Genomic DNA, 22,129 nt, shown 5'->3' with positions numbered 1-22,129 from the left:
TCCGAATTCGAACTTGAGATGAAAGTAAAAACAGTAAAATCAAATAGACCTGTGTTTAAATCGTTTTTAAATCTTAGCTATAGTTGAAAGTTTTTTTTGCATTGTCAATTACGTCTTCAAGATTCTGATAACATTCGGAATAGTTCATCAAATGCGCAATGCTTGCAGATTATTCTGACATCAATTTAGTTTAGAATGACAATCATACAAAAAAAAATGAATAGAAAAATAATCCAACAAATCCCTTACCTCGGTTACATATAAATAAGAATGGTCTTTTCAAGTGATTTAAGAATGTTGAAAATTTGGAAAAATACCAGATTGATATTCATAAATTAGTTTATTCCTGTGTTCTAGTATATATTTGTTTAAACACAATGCGTTCCATGATTACCTACGCAGCGTATTAAAAAGAGTCTGGTTTAATTGTAAAGACGAATCGCCTATATATTCGTCAAAGAGTCTCCAACTGAACTAAATATGTGTCTTCAGCTCTTCAGCATTCTAATTAGTATTTCAATATTCTTGTTTACACGCCCACAGTTTATACATTAGTTTTAACTTTGTGGTAATGGAGATTACAATATTTAAGTGCGTTTCTGGCCTTGATGAATGTAGCAGTATATGCATTCCCGTCACATTAAGTATTTTTATTTCATCTCTCTTTTAACTTCCGTATAAATATCATTTTGGAAGAAAAGATAAAATAAAAGGGAAAAACATAAAATCCTGCAAACAAATATAGATCAAACGGTTTTGAAAGCTAAAACTATATTTGTACATCAGCAAGACTCAATCATTTTAAACATTTTAACTTAAAGATGAAAAATGAGACATTTTAGCTTTTTCCGTTGGACACCAAAAAACAAACAATTTTATTTTAAATTAATTTAATACATGTTGCCAATAATGTTACATTATTATTTTACGTAATATTTTCATAATTATATTTAATGTGACATATTGTGTGTAGAGAACAACCAAAAGAAATCAAACAGTTATGTTTTACAGATAAAAAATATATAAACATAAATTAAAATCTTAAAGTACAAACATGTAAGCATTGGGTTAACGAACCTTTACAATAGAGAAAACTTGCTAAACGTTTGAAAAATTTAACAGTACATGCAGTTTTGTCTGATACATGAAAATCGCTGTTTGTAAATTTCATTTGTAATATACAGCAGGTAGTTTAGAAGAAAGGATTCCGAATGCACGTTTTTCACCACGATAGATCAACATCAATAAGTTGACCTCCACATAGAATCCTCATTTAAAGATTTTGTTATTTGTGATGAAAGAAAACATTGCCATACGTAAATAAAAGTTTCTAAATACTTCATATTTATTTAAAATAAGATCAGAATTAGTAAACCAACATACCAAAGCGTGTAAGATATAATATAAAAGCCGTATTATGAATATTATTGGAACTGTACTATGCCTACATGTAAATAATCTCATCAAACGTTTTATTCACGTTTTAAAAAGCAACGTTCATTAATGTTAATAGCAGTGCGTGGTCCGAATTCGAACTTGAGATGAAAGTAAAAACAGTAAAATCAAATAGACCTGTGTTTAAATCGTTTTTAAATCTTAGCTATAGTTGAAAGTTTTTTTTGCATTGTCAATTACGTCTTCAAGATTCTGATAACATTCGGAATAGTTCATCAAATGCGCAATGCTTGCAGATTATTCTGACATCAATTTAGTTTAGAATGACAATCATACAAAAAAAAATGAATAGAAAAATAATCCAACAAATCCCTTACCTCGGTTACATATAAATAAGAATGGTCTTTTCAAGTGAGTTAAGAATGTTGAAAATTTGGGAAAATACCAGATTGATATTCATAAATTAGTTTATTCCTGTGTTCTAGTATATATTTGTTTAAACACAATGCGTTCCATGATTACCTACGCAGCGTATTAAAAAGAGTCTGGTTTAATTGTAAAGACGAATCGCCTATATCAAAAATAGAAATGAAATTTGCAAGCTCACAGCTATATAAATACTTGAATTATTACAGATATTATTTGTAAAGGAATCTCCACTTTCTAAATGCAGATTTTCAACTTTCTGTGACTAATCAAATCTTGATCTTGTCCCGATGCCTATTTTTGGATCAATATGGTTTTTTGTTTTAATATCGACTATTTAATTCTGATTTATACATATATTTTGAATATCAATATTAATTTGAACATTTAACTCTGGAACAGGAACATTTTCTAACATGAGTTTGGATATTAAACGATTTTATTTAAGTTTTCTTAACCAATGTCAACTGGTAAATTTTTATCGACTTACTGACAAATTTTATGTTCAAAACAAGATGTAACAGCTTCAACAACATACCACGCACTGCGTAGATGAATATTTGTATATATACCTGGTTCGTCATATCATCATATCATTACAGATGAGGTAGATATGACGACGAAACTTGAATTTCAATTTTGAAATTTCAAAACAGGTTTGTTTAGTTATGAATTATATTTCTATTTTGAAGAAATTTGTCTTAAATGATGTCCAATTTGATATCACAATTATATCAAAAAAGGGGAAGTTTTTGACGGCCACAAAAATCGAAAAAAAGAATTTTTTATACAAATATTAGCTGTTAGCTTTATAATTATAAATTTTGATATAGATTAGACTGATTTGATGAAGATAGAAGATTGCAATAAGGTTTGGGCATTTGATATGGATTTTGTCTTATTTGTATACAAAAATATAAAGATTATTTACTACAAAGAATTGCGAGAGACTGATAATCACTAAGTTACTGATTTAAAATTTCAACAAAATACATCCAATCCCCTATATTTGATCATTAAAATAATTTATAATATGAGACGAGAAAGATTTTACCTTGCAAACATATGTGGTCTTCTGAAATCGTAGAATTTGAAGTCTGCAAAAAACCTACTTTGTGGATATATGGTATTTCAAAGAGTTATCTTTCCTAAGTTAATGGAGTGTCTTCACTTTGATACATAATCGAAGTTACTACAAAGCCAAACCAAAATAATTAAAAAATATCTGGGTTATTAACTATTATCATCAATTAAAACCAAAACGTAAAGAGGCGGTCTGTTAACAAGACACCAACTATCTACGACATAAGTTCCTCGGTGAATATACCACCTTCACATGGGATATTGTAGTGAGATGAAAATTATCAAAAGATGCCTAAATCCGTAGCATTGTATAGAGTTTTTACCAAATTTTGTTTTAGATTATACTGAGATATCACTTTTAGGCTTTTTAACTATTTTGATCTGAGCGTCACTGATGAGTCTTATGTAGACGAAACGCGCGTCTGGCGAATAAAATTATAATACTGGTACTTTTGATAACTAATTAGATTATGAGATTTCTGAAGGAAAAAAACACAGATTAAATGATGCCTCATGTCTAGGGGTAATAAGTCATAAGAGGCATGTTAAAGATATTGTAAGTTTTATGTTCGATTTCAGAAGTGTGATTGTTTCGAAACATAAAGATGTATCGAGTGTTCATTGTCAGTGCATTTGTTGGTAAGTTGATAATGTTACTAATAAATGAAATTTTTTTTCATAAAATTCCAATATATTGACAACGATGTGTGAACAAAACAAACAGACATAATAGGTAAAAAAGTCAGAATAGGGGTTCAACAGTCAACATTGTGATATAATCTTAATCACTATAAAAACAAAAACAATTGCATCAAAGAAACACAAAAAGGCATATAGACAAATCATATACTAGTAGCCAAAACTGAAAAACAAGAATACAATGACGGGATGTACAAGTACCGAGCCACGACAAATGGATATCACCAACACTAGAATAAACAGTAAAAGTGATATTCAAAAAAACAAATAAAAGAATACTATAAAACGTTATTAAGATAGAAAACAACGTCAGTATCCAGAATCTATACGTCAAGACTATCGTGTATTATTTGTGAAGTTGATACAGAATATTTATCAACAATTTCTTGGTACCTTTCGGTGAACCTTTTTTTAGAAAATGGACGAGACGTTCCTTGATATACCCTTGGTTCATCAACTTTCTGCTCAGACACTGGTGACGTTTTACAAAGTCTGAGTAGCAGCTGCAAGCTCTTGAATGCATCACACAAGTAAATGAACTTGAGTCTCGAACAGTCATTTTAGTCCTGAAATCTATGAATTTTGCACAATCAAATATTCAAGTATATTCAAGCGTTCTGCGATTTTTCAGACATACCTACTGCGATAAATTCAGTACTGGTCAGACCATTCGCTTTCAGCCAATTTCAAAAGACAGGCGATAAATAAATACCCTTCATTTTCAAAGGTAAAAAAATAACTGTCAACGCCCTGGAAAATAAAGAAAAGACCAAAATAAAAACAACAATATACATTCCACAAAAATATATAGACCAATCAACACGTAGCCCAACAAAGACGTCAGTGCAATATCGATGACAATTAATATTCAAACTAATACATTGTAATAATAGTAATGAAAATGATATATTTTATTAATTATAATAATGATATTAATTCAAAACATTCTTATGTGTTTGTAGTAGTAAGTATTTAAATATTATTCCCATATATGATGCAATTTTTACAATGATTAAAAGTGTTCCTTATTAATGAACATCAATGTGTTTTAACTTACATCGGTTTTCAAAGCAACACAGTAAATGTTCTCGATAATTGAGTGAAGGCGATTGCTGTGCTATATAAGGAAATCGCTTATATTGGTGATTTTATAATCGTTATAAGGAAACTGATTTGACCTCAAGACTTGATAATGATAATTGTACAATAGAAATAAGCGAACTCTTTTTACTAGGTAATTTGATGATGTGCATTGTACAATCGCTATAAGCTGTCTTTATTCGGTGATTTCATGATGACAATTGTATTATCGTTAATAGAGAACTGTTCTAAATGATGATTTAAGGATGACAATTTTAGTGGTATTTTTAACATTGCCATATAAACAGGTTCAAACCACAATTATTTTCTTAAAATGTCCTGTCCCAAGTCAGGAATATGGCAGTTGTTATCACATTATCCGTTTCTATGTATGTTGGCGTTTGTTTTTGTAGCAGTTCCGTGTTTCTGTTGGTGCGTTTTATTTCCTCTTATAGTTGATGAGTTTCCCTCAGTTTTGTTTTGTGACCCGGATTTGTTTCAGTTAAATCGATTAATCACTATTGAACAGCGGTCTACTACTATTGCTTTTATTTATCATCGCTATAAGGAAACAATCTTGGAGATTTATTGTTGACGACAGTAGCATTTCCTAAACTTGATGTAATTTACCTGGGACTTTATAACAAATATATATTTTAATACTTTAGGTTTGTTTGGCTGATACAAGTGTAAAGATTGTTAATGGTGACAATGCCAACATAGAAGATCATCCATGGATGGTCAATGTTCAGTTGAGAAAAAAAGGAAATAATAATTTTACCAAATATTGTGGAGGAGTAATTATTGACAAAAGTTGGGTTCTGTCAGCGGCACATTGTAATAGGTTCAATGTTGGAGGACCGTGAGCTATCTTATTTACAGTTACATTGTTAGGTTGATTTTCTAGGCACTTTATATATATTTGGCAATGTTTTAACTTTTCTTGCTAATTAATTAATAATGTAATCTGTATCAGAAACTAAATATATATATAATTAACCATGGTAGACCATCGTACTTTAACCAGACAGCTAACAATGCAACTTTAAGCATCACACTTTGCGGATCACACCATCCATCGTAAGCGACAACCATCACACTTTATAGTATAATGTTATATATTGTCCATTCGTTTTTGATGCGTTTTGTTATTTGATTTTGCCATGTGATTATGGACTTTCCCAATTGATCTTCCTCAAAGTTCAGTATTTTTGTGATTTTACTTTTTACATATTATATCGTAAATGTGTTTTATAGCGAAGTCTTTTCTATCCGGTATGGCTAACATGTGCTAACTGTTTAAATCTTTAGTCCATAATATAACATGTGTAAGTATATATATATAAGTTTATGTCGGTTAATATAATTAGAAAAACACTTTCATGTTTTGGTCATTTGTTTTTTTAAGACACAGAATGTATCAGAACCTTTTCATGTCATAGCATTTACCGATTTGACCAAATTGAGACACATCTTTGAGGGTCTTGATGGGGTTTACAGATTATCTCCCTCATTTTAATGGTTGAACTATATATTTTGGGGATTAGTGGAAACTAAGCTGTTAGTTGACACCGGAAGTCACTATTTAGGTGTCAGACCACCAATTAAAAATCCCTATCTGTTCAACCAAATTTTGCAATTTTCACAGCTTTCTAAATATTTTACCTTAAGTTTAACTTCAAGGAAACCAGGTATATCCTGAATTGTACATGTATCACCTTCCTACATGCCAATTTTCAACCAATGTTTAAAGTCTTGTAACAAATTTCTGATTTTGAAAAGACAGGTACTACCAAAATAACTCCCGGTTTTCTGGAAATCTTAAATTAGTGTACTATGTAGCGCATTAATCCTGAATTTTTAATGCAAACTCATAGACAAGTGAATTTTGGCTCAAAATGGTCTAAATACATTTCCCTTTCACCAAAAGTTTCATTTCTGCAAATTGGTTAGTTAGTTTAAGTAAACAATGACATCAAAAGCACTATTTTGTGTCAAAGTAGGACTACTTTTACATACGTTCTAAATTGGAGGCAGTAATTGGTGGTCTGACACCTAAAGAGCCAAAAAAGTTGCTCAGAAATCTTTGCTTTGCTTTATTCTTAATCCTTAGTCAATTTGAAGTCAGAAACATCCTATCTGAGCATAATGTGACTTATATTACAAATTTCACAGCTCAATTTAAACTGACTGTAATGTATGACTTTGATAGAAAATACTTGAAAATTTCATTTTGGACTACAGGAACATAAACTTTCAATATCAAGATCAGTTTTGTTGATTTTTTTCTTGTTTGTTTTACTTCTTAAAAGACTTTCCACAAATTTTACAATGGGTTAAGTAAAAAATTCAAGGTATTACAGAGTCAAGGAATATTGACCCCCCTTTTTTACACCTGGTGTAAGTAATGGGACTATTAAATGATCAAAAGTGCAGTCATGGTCATTTAACTGTTTTTATTTTCTAACAGTTGATACAACTTAAGGCATAAAACTTTCATTTGAGATAATAAATGGGATTTTTGTGAGTTTTTGCAATGTTTACATCAGGCTATGTTATCTGTCAAATACATGCTATGACGCAATGATATAAGGGATAAAAATCAAATAATTTCATTAAATCTTGATGACAAGAACTTTTTTTGGTGGTAAAATAACCATGTTTTAATGTTAATACCACAGAAACAACTTGCTGTGCATTTATAACAATTTGGGACATTTTTTTATGTGAAAGCATATTGTCAGGGTGGGAAAAGCTAAAAATAGCACAAATTCAGGTCTAAGGCTCTAAATTTGCAATATGTGACTTTTTGCCCCCAAAAAGATTGAAATGTGACTACTATCACTTCATATGATCAGTTAAGTAAAAAAAATCAATTGTTTTCTGAATTTGGGGTTTCACCGCATTTCCCTTAAAGGTGTCAGACCACCAATTAAAAATCCCTATCTGTTCAACCAAATTTTGCAATTTTCACAGCTTTCTAAATATTTTACCTTAAGTTTAACTTCAAGGAAACCAGGTATATCCTGAATTGTACATGTATCACCTTCCTACATGCCAATTTTCAACCAATGTTTAAAGTCTTGTAACAAATTTCTGATTTTGAAAAGACAGGTACTACCAAAATAACTCCCGGTTTTCTGGAAATCTTAAATTAGTGTACTATGTAGCGCATTAATCCTGAATTTTTAATGCAAACTCATAGACAAGTGAATTTTGGCTCAAAATGGTCTAAATACATTTCCCTTTCACCAAAAGTTTCATTTCTGCAAATTGGTTAGTTAGTTTAAGTAAACAATGACATCAAAAGCACTATTTTGTGTCAAAGTAGGACTACTTTTACATACGTTCTAAATTGGAGGCAGTAATTGGTGGTCTGACACCTTTAAACCGGCCGTAGCTGGTGATTTTTTTAAAAGACAAAAACTACAAATGTATATTTTTTCCAAACAAAGGGTACCTGACGGGTTTAAAAAGGAGGTATGGATCGTTATACAAACATATTCTAATTTATTAAAACCGCTATGTTTTCTTCCATAAGACACCTGATTGAATCATTTCAATTTGATGGGCAGGAAATTTACAAGTCTTTAACCATAAGTTATAAAAATCAATGCTTTTGATAATGATGTAACACTGCTCAATTACCTAATATTAACACAACACTATAGCTAAGAAAGTAGTCCTTCTACTTTAAAGAACTTTGAAATAAGAAGATGCTTTATATTAATTATAGACATTATAGTCTTAATGCTTTTGTCAGTCAATTCAAGAGATTCTCTCATAAAACTCGATTCTGTATAACTCTTCATTTGGATCTTTTGTTCATTTTAGGGCTAAAAATATAAGAGTAGCTGTTGGAAGCTCTTTTTTGAGTCAGATGAAAGTAATAATACCAGTGAAAAAGTATTACGTGGTATGCACTTTTCGAGAAATATATTATACCCAATTATATATAAGAATTGAGACAATATTGCATCATTTATAAAAAATATAAGTTTATGTCGGTCAATTTGATTAGAAAAGATTTATTTTGTAAATATTTGTTTGTTACTGCCCTAACTTTTATGCGACAAGAAAAACCTTAAAATATGCATTATCCGACTTAAATACCGTCAACAAATATTATTTCCTTCGAAAATTTGCAGGATTTCTATCCTATTTTACCGACCACACTAAAGGGGAATATTCGTTTCTGATGTGTTCTGGTTTTAATACGCCCCACGGAACATTTGTAACGTGAAATTAAACTCACTAATTGATCTAGATTTAAGCTTAAGCAATCATTATCCAGTTGCAATAGAAATATTACGTTAACTGCTTGAAGCAAGACACAAATGAATTGTTACGGTGTATGAAGCCACTTTGTAAGGAATATAAATATAAATTTTTTTTCGTGATATTTTCATCGAGGAAAAGCAGATTATTTTGTTTATCAGTTTTTAAAGAGCTGTTCAGAATTATTGATTTCTTCACTTTTGAAAGGCAATACATTTTTTTAAATTAGAATTTAGTCAATATTAAATATTAAATCCCCTCCCCAAACCAAACCCTATCACAAAGTAGGTGATAATCTATAGAAATTTAAATATTTGGTAATTTAATCATTTGATAGAGTAAAAGGTACAGGTATATATAGATGTAATAAATTCAGAGCCGACACAAAATATGGCACGAAATCGTGATATATGTATAAATAACGCGAACAACGAATATCCATTACGATAGGTCATTGTATGATTTCAAATACACATAAAGTGCGACTCAATAAGATTTTTAAAATCCTACTCACGAATATGTTAAATCTGGCTTGTTTTAACAGTGTTATGAAGAAGAGTTTTGCATTTTCAAATTTATCTCAAATATTGTCCATCGGTTGAAGCAATAAATTAATCCAAAAAAAAAATTGACAGTATTTGTCTCGAAAGGTAAAATGTGCGTCCACGACGATTTTGTAATTCAATCTAAAAAACGGAAGAGAGGATTATTTATGCCTTTATCCACAGCACACGAAAACTATTAAAGGAATTAAATGCTTATGTAAATCATAGTCTGCATTTTAATCAAGGAAAATAATGATCTTAAACAGGTCATAATGTTATGCCTTGAAGCAAATTTCATTGAAACTTGGTATCGTCTGGGTTGATTTTTCAAAAGAAGGACCTGTCGTTCTGAAAGAAAAAAAAACCCACATAGGTAAATAATTTTATATATATAAGCCTGTAAAAGACAATACTTAATACAAACTAACCCTGTGAATAGTTATCAAAGGTACCAGGATTATAATTTAATACGCCAGACGCGCGTTTCGTCTACATAAGACTCATCAGTGACGCTCAGATGAAAACAGTTAAAAAGCCAAACAAATAAATTTTGAACAATATTGGTTCCTGGAAGACGAAAATCACCAACTTAGTGCATTTATTAATATATTGTAAGCAGGTTAATTACATCGTTAATATATACTGATTAGTTGAATTGTATTCAATTACTTTTAGCACGAAAACTGGAATACATACACAGTTGAAAATGACATTATGTTACTACAGCTTCAGAAACCGCTTAAATTTGGGTCTACAATCAATAAAATCGACCTTGACACTGATATAGGCAAAAATTATACAGGAGACTTGTGCACAGTAACAGGATGGGGCGATACAGATTTATTCTCAAGTATGTCTTATCAAACATTAAAACTTATTTCTATGTCATTCCCTCCTGCATTACTAAGATATTGTTCTTCAAAATTCAACTTTAAAATAGTTGCAGTGATTAATCATTTGTAGCTGATTTGGTATTGCTACTCATTTATAGAAATTCATTATTTTGAACTGTACGCAGGCCTAAACAATAGGACAACTTCTTACTACGAAAATGATCTACATTCATCACGCAATTAGGGAACATTAAATTCTACAATTCAATTGATCGAGAGCACTTGGCTATATTTTAAAAACTGTAAATGAAACAACCTCGCAACAAATAACAACTAAAGGTAATTAAAAATAATGCGTTTTTAAATTATTATGTACAGTAAGTTTAATTGTCGTTTTGAAATGTATTTATGAATAATTACTCAGAATTGGAGTATTTGCATGAAAGTTTAAAAATACAATTTTTGTTTTCTCTAATGCACTACTGAATTTGTTTTCTAAAATTAATAAATTAATAAAGAGTAAAAGATTGCAAAAAAATTTATGCAATTCCATGTTCACCCCTCCCAATGATAATCTTAACAACTGTAAACTGGGCATTTCGTTGTGAAGGTTTTAGCCATTCGTCGCTCAAATTGTTGTTGATGTCATACTATGTAATACAAAATGACTTCTTCACAATTCTAAAGGGGAGTTAAAAAGAACGACACAAACCGGATTAGTCTATGCATGATAAAACTCTGTTTATACTAAATTTGAATAGATTCCAAACAGGCTATTTAGGTTTTTAAAGAACCTCTGGCAGGCAATAACATTGAGAATGGAAATGGTGAATTTGTCAAAGAGACAACATCCCGACCATAGAAAAGACACCATTTATATCAAAAAAAGATGTGGTATGACTGCCAATGTGACAACAATCCACCGTTGTGAGGATGGCGTAAATTGGTCATCTTTTAAACTTAAATAATGAGAAAACAACAATACCTTATAGTCAGCTATAAAAGGCCCGACAGGAAAAATGTGACACAATTCAAACGAGAGAAAAAACCAACGGTATAATTCTTTAACAATTGGAAACAAATCCGACAGACATAAATCAACGACAACCACTGAATTACAGGCTTCTTGAAAGAGGCACATGAAGAATTGGCAAAGTTTCCCATGTATTTCAGCATTCAACTATCAGCTTATCTCGAACATGGGTCTTACAGAACAATCTCTAAATCATTCGTTCAAAAATAAGTAAATGTCACAACCTTTCATTTCTAGGTTATTCATAATTTTGACTATTAAACCTTATCTGGTTACAGGAGGCGATTATCCTGATCGTTTACAAGTTGTGTCTTTGTCTGCTGCCTCTAATGAACACTGTGGAATTAAATATAGTATTCGAAAGACGTATTGGAACAACATACTTTGTCTGCAAGAAAAGGATAAGGATTCTTGTGAGGTAACTACATTTCATTTGGCTCATACCTTACAATCATTGTGACCAACGCAAATTTTCAAAATCTAATAATAGATAAATTTCAGGCGAAGAAAATATTTTGATTAATAACATAATCCGCTCATTGATATTTGCCAAAACTTTACTTTAATCTAGTTTAGCCACTTAGAAAATTGTACCCCAATAGAAGGTTTACTTGGAGAGAAAAAATTTCGTTTACACTTTTTTCTAATTTCTGAAAATATCTTTCAATTTGCTAGCATTGATATTAGTTACAGGTCTGATCATTCGCTACTGATCTTTTCTTTCAAGATTATTGAATTTATAATAGGCAGAGGCCTTTGAAAATTTAATAATTAACAACTCTAAAAATGAATTTACCATAAATGACTAGTTATTTTATAAAACAAAAGAGGAAGTGTAAAAAAAGAAAATGAGATTATTTTTAAATTAAAACAGTTAGAAAAAAAATCTGGCAGAGATTGACCAGAAAAAGGCAGAACTAAAAATGTATATACAACAGAAGGTTCAGGAACAATATATCAGGTCTAGAAATCAGTGGAATGAAGAAAAGGAAAACCTATCAATTTTTTTTAAATATAGAGACTAGAAATTACATTAATAAGACTATTTTAAGTTTAGAAATTGGGGGTGTAGTGGAAGAAAAAAAAAGAATTCTTAAGTCAGACAAAAGTGTTTTATGATAAACTTCATAAAAAACAAGATTGTTTGAAAAGGGTTGATTTAGCGCGGGACATTTTTATGATGATATAACGAATCTAAGCGAGAATGAAAAGCAGTTATTGGAGGGAAATATAAGATTTTCTGAATTAACTGCTGCATTAAAGAGAATTAAAAATAACAAGAGCTCCAGGATCTGATGGTTACACTGCAGAATTTATAAAAAAAAGATTTTTGATTGATATTGGTAAATTTGTTCTTAGATCTATAAATTTGGGATATTTAAGGGTTAAATGTCAGTCACCTAGAGGCAAAGGGTGATTTCTTGTATTTCAAAAGAAGGTAAATCAAAACATTATCTTAAAAATTGGAGACCTATTACTCTTCTAAATTCTACATACAAATTGGCATAAAGCTGTATAGCAGAGATAATAAAATCTGTTTTGTCAAAACTAATAAGTTCTGATCAAACCGGTTTTATTCCAGGTAGATAGGAAAAGCTGTCCATTGATATACGATATTCTTCATTTTACAGAAGAAAATAATAGTCTAGCAATTCTCTTCTTGATTGATTTTGAGAAGGAATTTGATTCCATATCTTTGTCCTTTCTTTTTTATACATTAAGATATTTTCATTTTGGCGATTCAGTTGTATCCAGAGTTTAGAATTTCTATAATAATATAACAGTTGAATTGACACAAAACAGTTTTCTATCAGAATTCTTCACTGTAGAGAGAGGCTGTAGACAAGGGGATACTTTATCCCCTCATATGTTCTTGCTATGTGCAGAAATATTAGGCATTTTAGTAAGAAATATTAAGGAGATAAAGGGCATACTATAGGTAATAATATTTTTTTTACTTTCTAAATATGCAGACGATACATCATTGATATTAGATGGCTCGCCAGAACCACTCGATGCATCTCTTCGTGTTCTCCAATTTTACGCTGAAATCTCGGGACTATATATTAATATAAATGTTATTTGGATAGGAAGCATTACACATAGCCAAGATCAAATTTGTGTTAAGTGGGGATTGAAATTGGGCTCCAGTACATTTAACCTCCTTGGAATGACCTTTACAGTTGACCTAGATAAAATGATTAATTTGAATTATAGGTCAGTGTTAAAAAATATAGACAACACTTTGAAAAAGTGGTCAAAACAATATCTCGCCCCTTAGGAAAGATAACCATTTAAAAACACTTTGGTCATATCTAAATGAAATCATCTGTTTCTATCTATCCCTAGTACAGATGACAATATGTTACGTAATTAAACAGATAAAAAGATGCTTTTATCTGGGATAAAAACCATATAAGGTCAAGCGAGATATTTTATGTCAAGATTATTATATTGGTCAATATTATTATATTGGTTGTTTAAACAGATAAGTCCCTATTGTTGATCAAATTACTTTTATTGAACTAAGTCACATTGGTTATATGAAAAGGCCATCAAACTTTTGGAAAGAGGTTTTTGAATGATGCTTGGAAAATCCTTAATCAAATTAGAAAACCAAGACGCATTGATGAAGTTCTGTCTTACCCATTAGCGGAGGGAAAAGACATTAAGATTGGTGGTTCAAGTATCTACTATAAAAACTGGACTAAAGCTGGAATTTGGACTGTACATGACTTATAAGATAAATAGGGCAAAATTAAGTCATTTCAAAATTTCCAAAAATAAGATCAATTCAGGCCATTTTTTTTTACATTATTATGGAATAGCTCATTCGCTTAAACAGTGGTTAAATTCTATCAATATTGATGTAAAGAATAAACAATTCAAGCAATGCTCCCTTTTAATATAAGTATTTTTTTTGAATCAAAGAAAGGTTCAAAGGACATGTACAAAATATCGAATGAGAATTATATTACTTTTGCTGCAAAGGATAAATGGGAAAACCATCTAAATATGACTGGTCATAACTGGAAAAAAATTAACACTTCATGTACAAAATATATAAGAAGCACTAAGCTTTGCTGGTTCTAATATAGAATTATTCCTTGAATCTTGGAACCAATACACTACTTTGCAAGTTAAAATAAATAGTAGCAACATATGTGAATTTGGCAATAGAACATCTATTTTTGAGCTGTCATATGGTCTCCAGTCTTTGGTTTGAACTCATCTTCGCTAGCCAAGGGTTACGATCCACTTCCGTTCTCTTCACCCTTGGCGGATTGAGCTAACATTTCGGAGACACAAGGTAAGGATTTTTATTGGTTGCAGTAGAAGCTCGCTGCATCCAATCAAAAAGCGCCTATAACATGATCACGTGTAAATGTAGAAAGTGTTTGTAAACAATTGCCACGTGTTTATTGTGCAACAAGTCTTTACCGAACTAAACATATGACTATATTTAGTGACAACTCGAATATTTTTAATCAACTAATAGAGGTTCCTGTGTATGTTTCATGCACAAATGCATGAATGTTGACGTATATTTTCGTTTCCGGCTTTACCAAGTGTGTAGAATCTAGACGTTACCGTGATTTTACCTCCAAATTGAAGAGTTCAAGTGCTACCATTGGTCAAGAATAATGTATTCGGAATGGGCGTGACTTTAATCTTCCGATAGATGGCGCAACATTGATATCACAAATGTTAGCTCAATCCGCCAAGGGTGAAGAGAACGGGAGTGGATCGTAACCCTTGGCTAGCGAAGATGGTTTGAACTAAACAACTGGATTTTTGAAATGACAAATATTGAAATTCCTTTGAATATTAAAATTATTCTATTTGTTAACTACGAAAATATTAAATTGAACTTTGATAAAAATAAGATTAATTTGTTAACAAAATACTATATTTACGGAGCAAAATTACAAGAAGTACTGCCAAATTTAAATGCTTTAAAAGATTATTTAAAGGAACACATGAACTGAGAGAAATACATTTCTTTTAAAACCTCTCCGGAGAAGAATATAACAAATACCGGAGCCCCTGGGTCTCTTTTATTTATTAATTAATAAATCTCGAATTTTGGTTAATCAATTTTGATTTAAACACCACAAATAGATATTCCAAGAACGAATTAAGATTCCATTGCAATTAGATAATTATTTATGTTTAACCTTATGTTGCACCATTATATATTCAATTGTTGTTTTGATTTAAAACATCTTTGCTGTGAAAATACCATTATGTATACCTTTGTTTATAAATGTGCTAGTCTATTGTTTACAATAAAGCAAGATCATTATAAAAAATACCATTCTCCGGTTATATTCGCATTTAAAACATGTACAAATGATGCCAAAACTATCAAACGTTTTGTCGTAGAAGCCTGAATATTTATCACATATGTATATCTCAAAAACCTCAAAGTTATCATAGCATTTCAACACTTCTCGTCGCATGTTTCCGTACATGAATGGATGTTATTTCAAAGTGATATATTAAAACTCATAAGATGAAACAAATGAAAACGCCATGACAAGAAACGTAACACAATGAAAACTCCATGGCTTCATCAGTAGAAGACCAAAGATAAACAACAGTTGCATAATGCTTCGTTATCTGGAATGGTAATCTACATGGAAATACACGAAATAAGCAATGCAAAATCATTGATCAATTGACACTGGGGATTTTTTAACAACTAATAAAATAATCACATTTCTCATAGCATAACTGGAAGTTTAATCAGGCACATTTTATAACCTATTTTATGCTTACAGGGTAAATCACAATATTAACGCAAACCAAGTTGCTAGTATACTTCTATGAAACAGTTACTAACAATAAAACAAAATTCATTATTACATAAATATTAGATTTGAAAAAAAGAAGAAAATGTGCCCTGTGTCACACTTTAGAATTCCGAGGTTTAGAAGAAAACGAGTGAGTGAGCCTTTTAAGATCTTTTATGAAAAATCCACTAAATTTCGTTAACAAATATGACAAAGATAACGATTAATAAGTTTCTCACCATATACTTAAAAAATGGATTAACATGAATAAACAGTGGTGTGCTCATAACAAATGTATTATATCTGTGCCAAATCATTTACGCAGAGTTTACTTAGAGTCATCGATAAAAGTTAGACTGACCAAATGAGCATAAATTTTTGATTGTGGCTATTATTTAAAGTTACTTTTATTCTTTTAGAATGATAGTGGTGGACCCGCGGTTTGCGGTAAAAAGCTTGTAGGAATAGTTTCATATGGATACATAGGCCCTTGTAATGGAGTTTTTCCAAGTGTGCATACAAGAATTTCTGCTTACCTAGACTGGATTAAAGATAAAATGAATACGAAGAATAAGAAAAATAAGAAAAAAAACAAAGATAAGAAAAAGAAGTCCAATACGAAAAGAAAGGGAAAGAAGAAAAACTAAAAAAAATAACAGAAATTAAAATTGTTACTACAATAATGTTAAATAAAGAACGTACGTAATTCATAAGGTTGCTGTTAACTTGTTTATCGGATATTTTTGAATTTCTTTTAATGAGGTGAAAAACTAAAAAGCACTTAAACACAGACAGACACACAAATCAATGAATGTGTATGTAGAGAGATGTGTTTGTGTTCTCTTAAATTGTTCCTTTTAAAATTGTTATACGATGATGCCTGATGTACCCATATTTTGACTATTTTATTTATTGTGTCTGTTTAGTTAACGCATCAATGTAAATATAACGGAATTTGTCATCAAAGTGAGAGGGTTAGCGCTATAAAACCAGGTTTAATCCACCATTTTCTACAATTGAAAATGCCTGTACCAAGTCAGGAATATGACAGTTCTTGTCCATTCGTTTTTGATGCGTTTTGTTATTTGATTTTGCCATGTGATTATGGACTTTCCGAATTGATTCTTCCTCTAAGTTCAGTATTTTTGTGATTTTACTTTTTAAACAACAGAAACTACCCGACTACATTGTGAAGGATGTGCGAAGTTTTGAACATTTATATTATTCGCACCTTAAATATTTTCATATATGGATAAACCTTTAGTTTCTAAACAGATGATATGTTATAAGTAAAAGTCCGTAAACATTTTGGGTGGCTTTTTTATCAGTTTGATCTTTTTGTAAATGTGGGGACAAGTATGATACACATACCAAAGTAATTATACTTTTATATAAAAGAGGGACGAAAGATACCAAAGGGACCGTCAAACTCATAAATCGAAAACAAACCGACAACGACATGGCCAAAAATTAAAAGACAAACAGACAAAATATAGCACACATGACACAACAAAGAAAACTAAAGAATAAACAACACGAACCCCGCAAAAACTAGGGGTGATTTCAGGTGATCCGGAAGGGTAGGCAGATCATGCTCCACATGTGGCACCCGTCATGTTGCTTATGTGATAACAAATCCGGTAAATAGTCTAATTTGGTAGGTCACATTCATGAAAAGGATGGGAATTGTAGTTACAACGTAAGGAACATATCCGATATCATTTGTGAAACGGTTATTCCATAACGGTCAACCAACTCGTGATGGCGTCCGTAAAATTTACAAAAGGATGATTTCAACTTAACCATTTGGAACTCTTGGTTTAATAGCTTCCTTGTGAGCAGCAACCCTCTATCAAGAAAATCATGATAGGAAATGCAAGCACGGGAATATCGTATCAATTGGGAGATATATACCCCGTATGCAGATGCTGCTAGAATGTTGCTACTTAGAAATGGAAAGTTCACAATTGGAAAGCTGAAATCATCTCTTTTGTCGTAAAGTTTTGTTTTCAACCGACCCTCATTGTCAATTTCTAGATGTAAGTCAAGATATGAGGCCGACTTAACTGTAACTGTAGTATCCTTTATCTCTAGTTCGATGGGATAGATGCGTTCCAGATAGTCACCAAATTTTGAATTATTTAGTGAAAGAACATCATCTATGTAGCGGAAAGTATAGTTAAAGGATATCGTTAACTTCTTATCATTCTTCCTGAGAAGTTCCTGCATGAAGTCAGCCTCATAATAAAAAAGAAACAAGTCGGCAAGTAGAGGGGCACAATTTGTTCCCATTGGAATGCCGACAGTCTGTTGAAAAACACGTCCTCCAAACGGAACAAATATGTTGTAACTATGTCTTCTATCAACATATTCATTTTTGTTCATAGTAAAGATCTCGAAATCACAATGTATTTAAAATGTCAGAAATGTTTGTTTACATCTACAACCTGTTAGATTATAAATTTATATTTGTGAATACTTATGGTCAAGATGGAACTTAAATCGTAAGGTAATTCAATATTTTTTATTTCATCAATTATCTTTATTTGTGATAAATACGCGTCTAATAGTTATCAAAGATACCAGGATTATAATTAAGTACGCCAGACGCGCGTTTCGTCTACAAAAGACTCATCAGTGACGCTGATATCAAAATATGTATAAAGCCAAACAAGTACAAAGTTGAAGAGCATTGAGGATCCAAAATTCCAAAAAGTTGTGCCAAATACGGCCAAGGTAATAAAATCTTTAGTTTTTCGAAAAATTCAAAGTTTTGTAACGGGAAATTTATTAAAATGACCCCATTATTGATATTCATGTCAACACCGAAGTTGTCAACACCGAAGTGTTGACTACTGGGCTGGTGATACTAAATAATTCTCTTTAATATACGGAATCAATCCGTGATCTAATTCCTTTGACAAAATTACCATTACAAATTTTATTGTAAGCAACGTTATTTAGTATTTAAAGAAAGGTTAATTATTATTTGGGGACTCTTTGGATATGCCAACAAGAGCACATGAGCTGCGATAAGATTTTCGAATTACTGATTCGTAATACTGTTTCATTTCATATTTTGACTCAACATACGAAAAGAATTTAGACTTTACAAATTCGTTTATTTTTCATTGATTGGACTGCGGACTTGGATGTGAATAAACTGTGATCTAGACTCCAATTCATTAACTAAACCCAATATATCATATTTTGGTAACAAATCATCCTACCTGATGTTACAATTGTTTGATCTTGTCGTATAATACCAGCCGACTACAGAAACAAAAGCTAGTTTCCCCAGCATCTACATCCCCACAGACGGAATCCCACTCAAAGCCGTTATCAAATTGTTTCTTCATATGAGAATTGAAGGGGCTAAACAAATATATATGAAACTGAAATGAAAAAGTAAAATCAAAAGCCAATTGAAAAAGTTCTAGAAAACGTCATGTAAAAGAAAACCGATATCAACATCGTATAGTTAGCTCCAAATTTAGGTTACGCAAAAGTTAAACAATATTTTAATATACAAGGTTAGTAGGAGTGAAAACGAGGCCATCAATCTAATGGTTAATTGATGTCTTTCAAATCCTAAGGGGACAATTATGATATGCAAACTCAATGAGATTACATCTTGATATAAATATGCTGTGTTTCGTTTGATTTGCTTAGTCAGATTTTTGTTTTCATATTAAAATTATTGTTCTAGTTGTCTGAAACTAGTAGTATATTATCAACAACGATATAGGTCAAGGTTCGAACTTATTCTTGTAAGGCAAACACTATCTACACTTAGGATATCAAAGGGTTGATAAAGAGTTGGTCGTTCTTGCTTGCAATTTTGTAAAAATGAAATAATAAAAATACCAAAATCAGAGGTAAATTTATAATGAGGAGGTCAATAAAAACTTACAGAACTATATTAACTAACGATACGACTGCTAAAAAACTCTCTTACTTCTCTAGATACCACCATTTCTAATTTTAACGAATCAAAGTGCATTTGATTGATTATCTCTAGTATAAAATCATACGGCATTACAGTGTTCAGTTAATTGAGAACATCCTGTCCAAAGCCTACAAAATTATAGAAATGGTATTTGCTGTGCTAATGTAAAATAAGTAAACATCTTTTTACTTATAAACATATGGAGTATGAAGTATAATTGCCAACGGAACATCTATCCAGCAAAGTTCAAATGAAATGGATGTTACATGTTAAGGTGGCCGTTATCATTATGAATAGTTTCCTTCTTTTTGGCATGTGTCTAATGTGTAGAGAAACAGAGGGGCATAGAAGCTTGTCTTACGATAAAGGTCAAGTACCGAACTTATTCCTGCAAGGTAAACATTCATACTTGTTGCCTCTTTCCAACTTCCAATCTTATTCAAGTAACTATGTTTTCCAACGTCTGTTTTCGGTTGACCGACTTTATTTGCATTTCGTCCTGAATATGCATGAAATATTTGCAATTATTTGAATCAACTAGATTTCCACTTTTCAGATATTTGATTGTTGAATTTTAAGCGAAAATTTAAGATGTATGACATGTCTGAGTTTCCTTTACATAGAGAGGTCTTCTATTTCTATTATAACAATTTGTGTCAACTGTATCAAAATGATTGGCTACTTAACTTTCAGGTTAAGATAACATACAACTTTGTTTCGGATATTAAATTGTTCTTGTACTAAAATACAGCAACATATAATGGGACTTATTTCTTTGCAGGTGGTTGAGGCCTAGTAATGTGGATCATACATGTAATTAAATCGAAGCAGATGCAGACGTTCTATGCGTGAGCAATATAGTCTCTTGATTAGAATACAACATGCCACCATAATTTGCATATTATACATTTTGTTACAACTTAAAACACTATTCGAATTTTGTTTATTAGTTCATATATTTCTATTAAAGAGATTATTGTCCTTTTTTGTAATTGTTTTTTATGTGTCAATAACGCTTTGAAAGTTTAGTATGACAATTATCGCTTTCAACACTTTTAACATTCACGCAATCTCATCAAGCATTATTTTATTCATTTAGTTAATGGTCCTTCAAAAACTCTGATTGCAAATGTGTTTCCTGCAGATCTTATAAAGCCTTATTCTGTATTGATTAAGAGGTATATAGTTGATATACTTATTGGAAATATGACGCGATGATTTGAGCTGTATATTTTTCTTTGACAACATCTACATATGTTTATACACTATCACATTATTGAAAGGTTGTATGCATATCCATGGTCACCAATTCTAATGCAATTTGTATGTAACAATTTTTTTCATTGGCTAAAAGTTGCCGTCAAATCCACAGTTGACCAGGCGTAACTAAGGAGGGACAACCATTTTGAAATGATTGAATCAACAAATGTTCGATTACTACTACATAATCGAAAATAAAACAACACCTACATCGAATTCGCAGTTTTTATGTAAATTTATCTGAATTTAAAGCGTACATATAACGTAATAACCTCCAGTTTGTAAGTTTTCATTTGTATGACGTCACGTTTACCTATGACGTTCATCGTTCATGAAGTTTCGCGGATTTTTTTTTATTTGTCAAGTTTAGACATTTTTCCAAGTTTTATCGTATTATTTCTTTTTGTAATGCATTAGAATCGGAATAACAGTACTGTAGTTGAAGAGTTGCCACCGTCAATTTTGATTTGACGGTCGCAAATCTCCGTACATGTCTCATACATGTCTGTTCAGCTACGCGTCGCCAGTAAAACTGCATTTGCGACCGTCAAATCTACAATTGACGGTGGCAACGCTTCAACTACAGTACTGTTATTCCTTAATTGTACCCCTTAAATAACAGATTTTGTCTTTTTGTTGCTATTAGTATTAATCACAGTGTATGACCAAACTCAGTAAAGATCTATGTAACTTAAATATAATTGATAAATTTTATAAAAAACACTTACCATTACCTTGAAAATGTCATGCTA

General features: G+C 31.1%; 1 protein-coding gene across 2 annotated transcripts; it reads left to right on the top strand.

Moving 5' to 3' along the window:
• The first annotated feature begins 2,411 nt into the window (after nucleotides 1–2,411).
• Nucleotides 2,412–16,881, top strand: LOC139481060 (trypsin-like). 2 transcript variants are annotated; one of them, XM_071264121.1, is made up of 7 exons: nucleotides 2,412–2,477; nucleotides 3,484–3,547; nucleotides 5,352–5,545; nucleotides 8,518–8,599; nucleotides 10,182–10,356; nucleotides 11,651–11,790; nucleotides 16,588–16,881. In XM_071264121.1, the coding sequence occupies exons 3-7, from the start codon at nucleotides 5,421–5,423 to the stop codon at nucleotides 16,813–16,815; spliced, it is 750 nt and encodes a 249-aa protein (XP_071120222.1). In that variant the 5' UTR covers nucleotides 2,412–2,477; nucleotides 3,484–3,547; nucleotides 5,352–5,420; the 3' UTR covers nucleotides 16,816–16,881. The 2 variants fall into 2 exon arrangements, with proteins under 2 accessions (XP_071120222.1, XP_071120223.1); XM_071264122.1 differs by lacking the exons at nucleotides 2,412–2,477; nucleotides 3,484–3,547 and having other exon boundaries at nucleotides 5,332–5,545.
• Nucleotides 16,882–22,129: the final 5,248 nt, after the last annotated feature.

The sequence above is a fragment of the Mytilus edulis genome, chromosome 7, assembly GCF_963676685.1.
Source record: "Mytilus edulis chromosome 7, xbMytEdul2.2, whole genome shotgun sequence".
Taxonomy (NCBI): domain Eukaryota; kingdom Metazoa; phylum Mollusca; class Bivalvia; order Mytilida; family Mytilidae; genus Mytilus; species Mytilus edulis.
This window is presented reverse-complemented; position numbering and strand designations above follow the sequence as displayed.

Bases quoted from the DNA above. Each gene is read 5' to 3' on its own strand.
- LOC139481060 (XM_071264121.1), top strand. From the start codon at position 5,421: ATGGTCAATGTTCAGTTGAGAAAAAAAGGAAATAATAATTTTACCAAA. The intron at 8,600-10,181 runs GTATGCACTTTT...AATTACTTTTAG, and splicing joins CAGTGAAAAAGTATTACGTG to CACGAAAACTGGAATACATA. The intron at 10,357-11,650 runs GTATGTCTTATC...ATCTGGTTACAG, and splicing joins CGATACAGATTTATTCTCAA to GAGGCGATTATCCTGATCGT.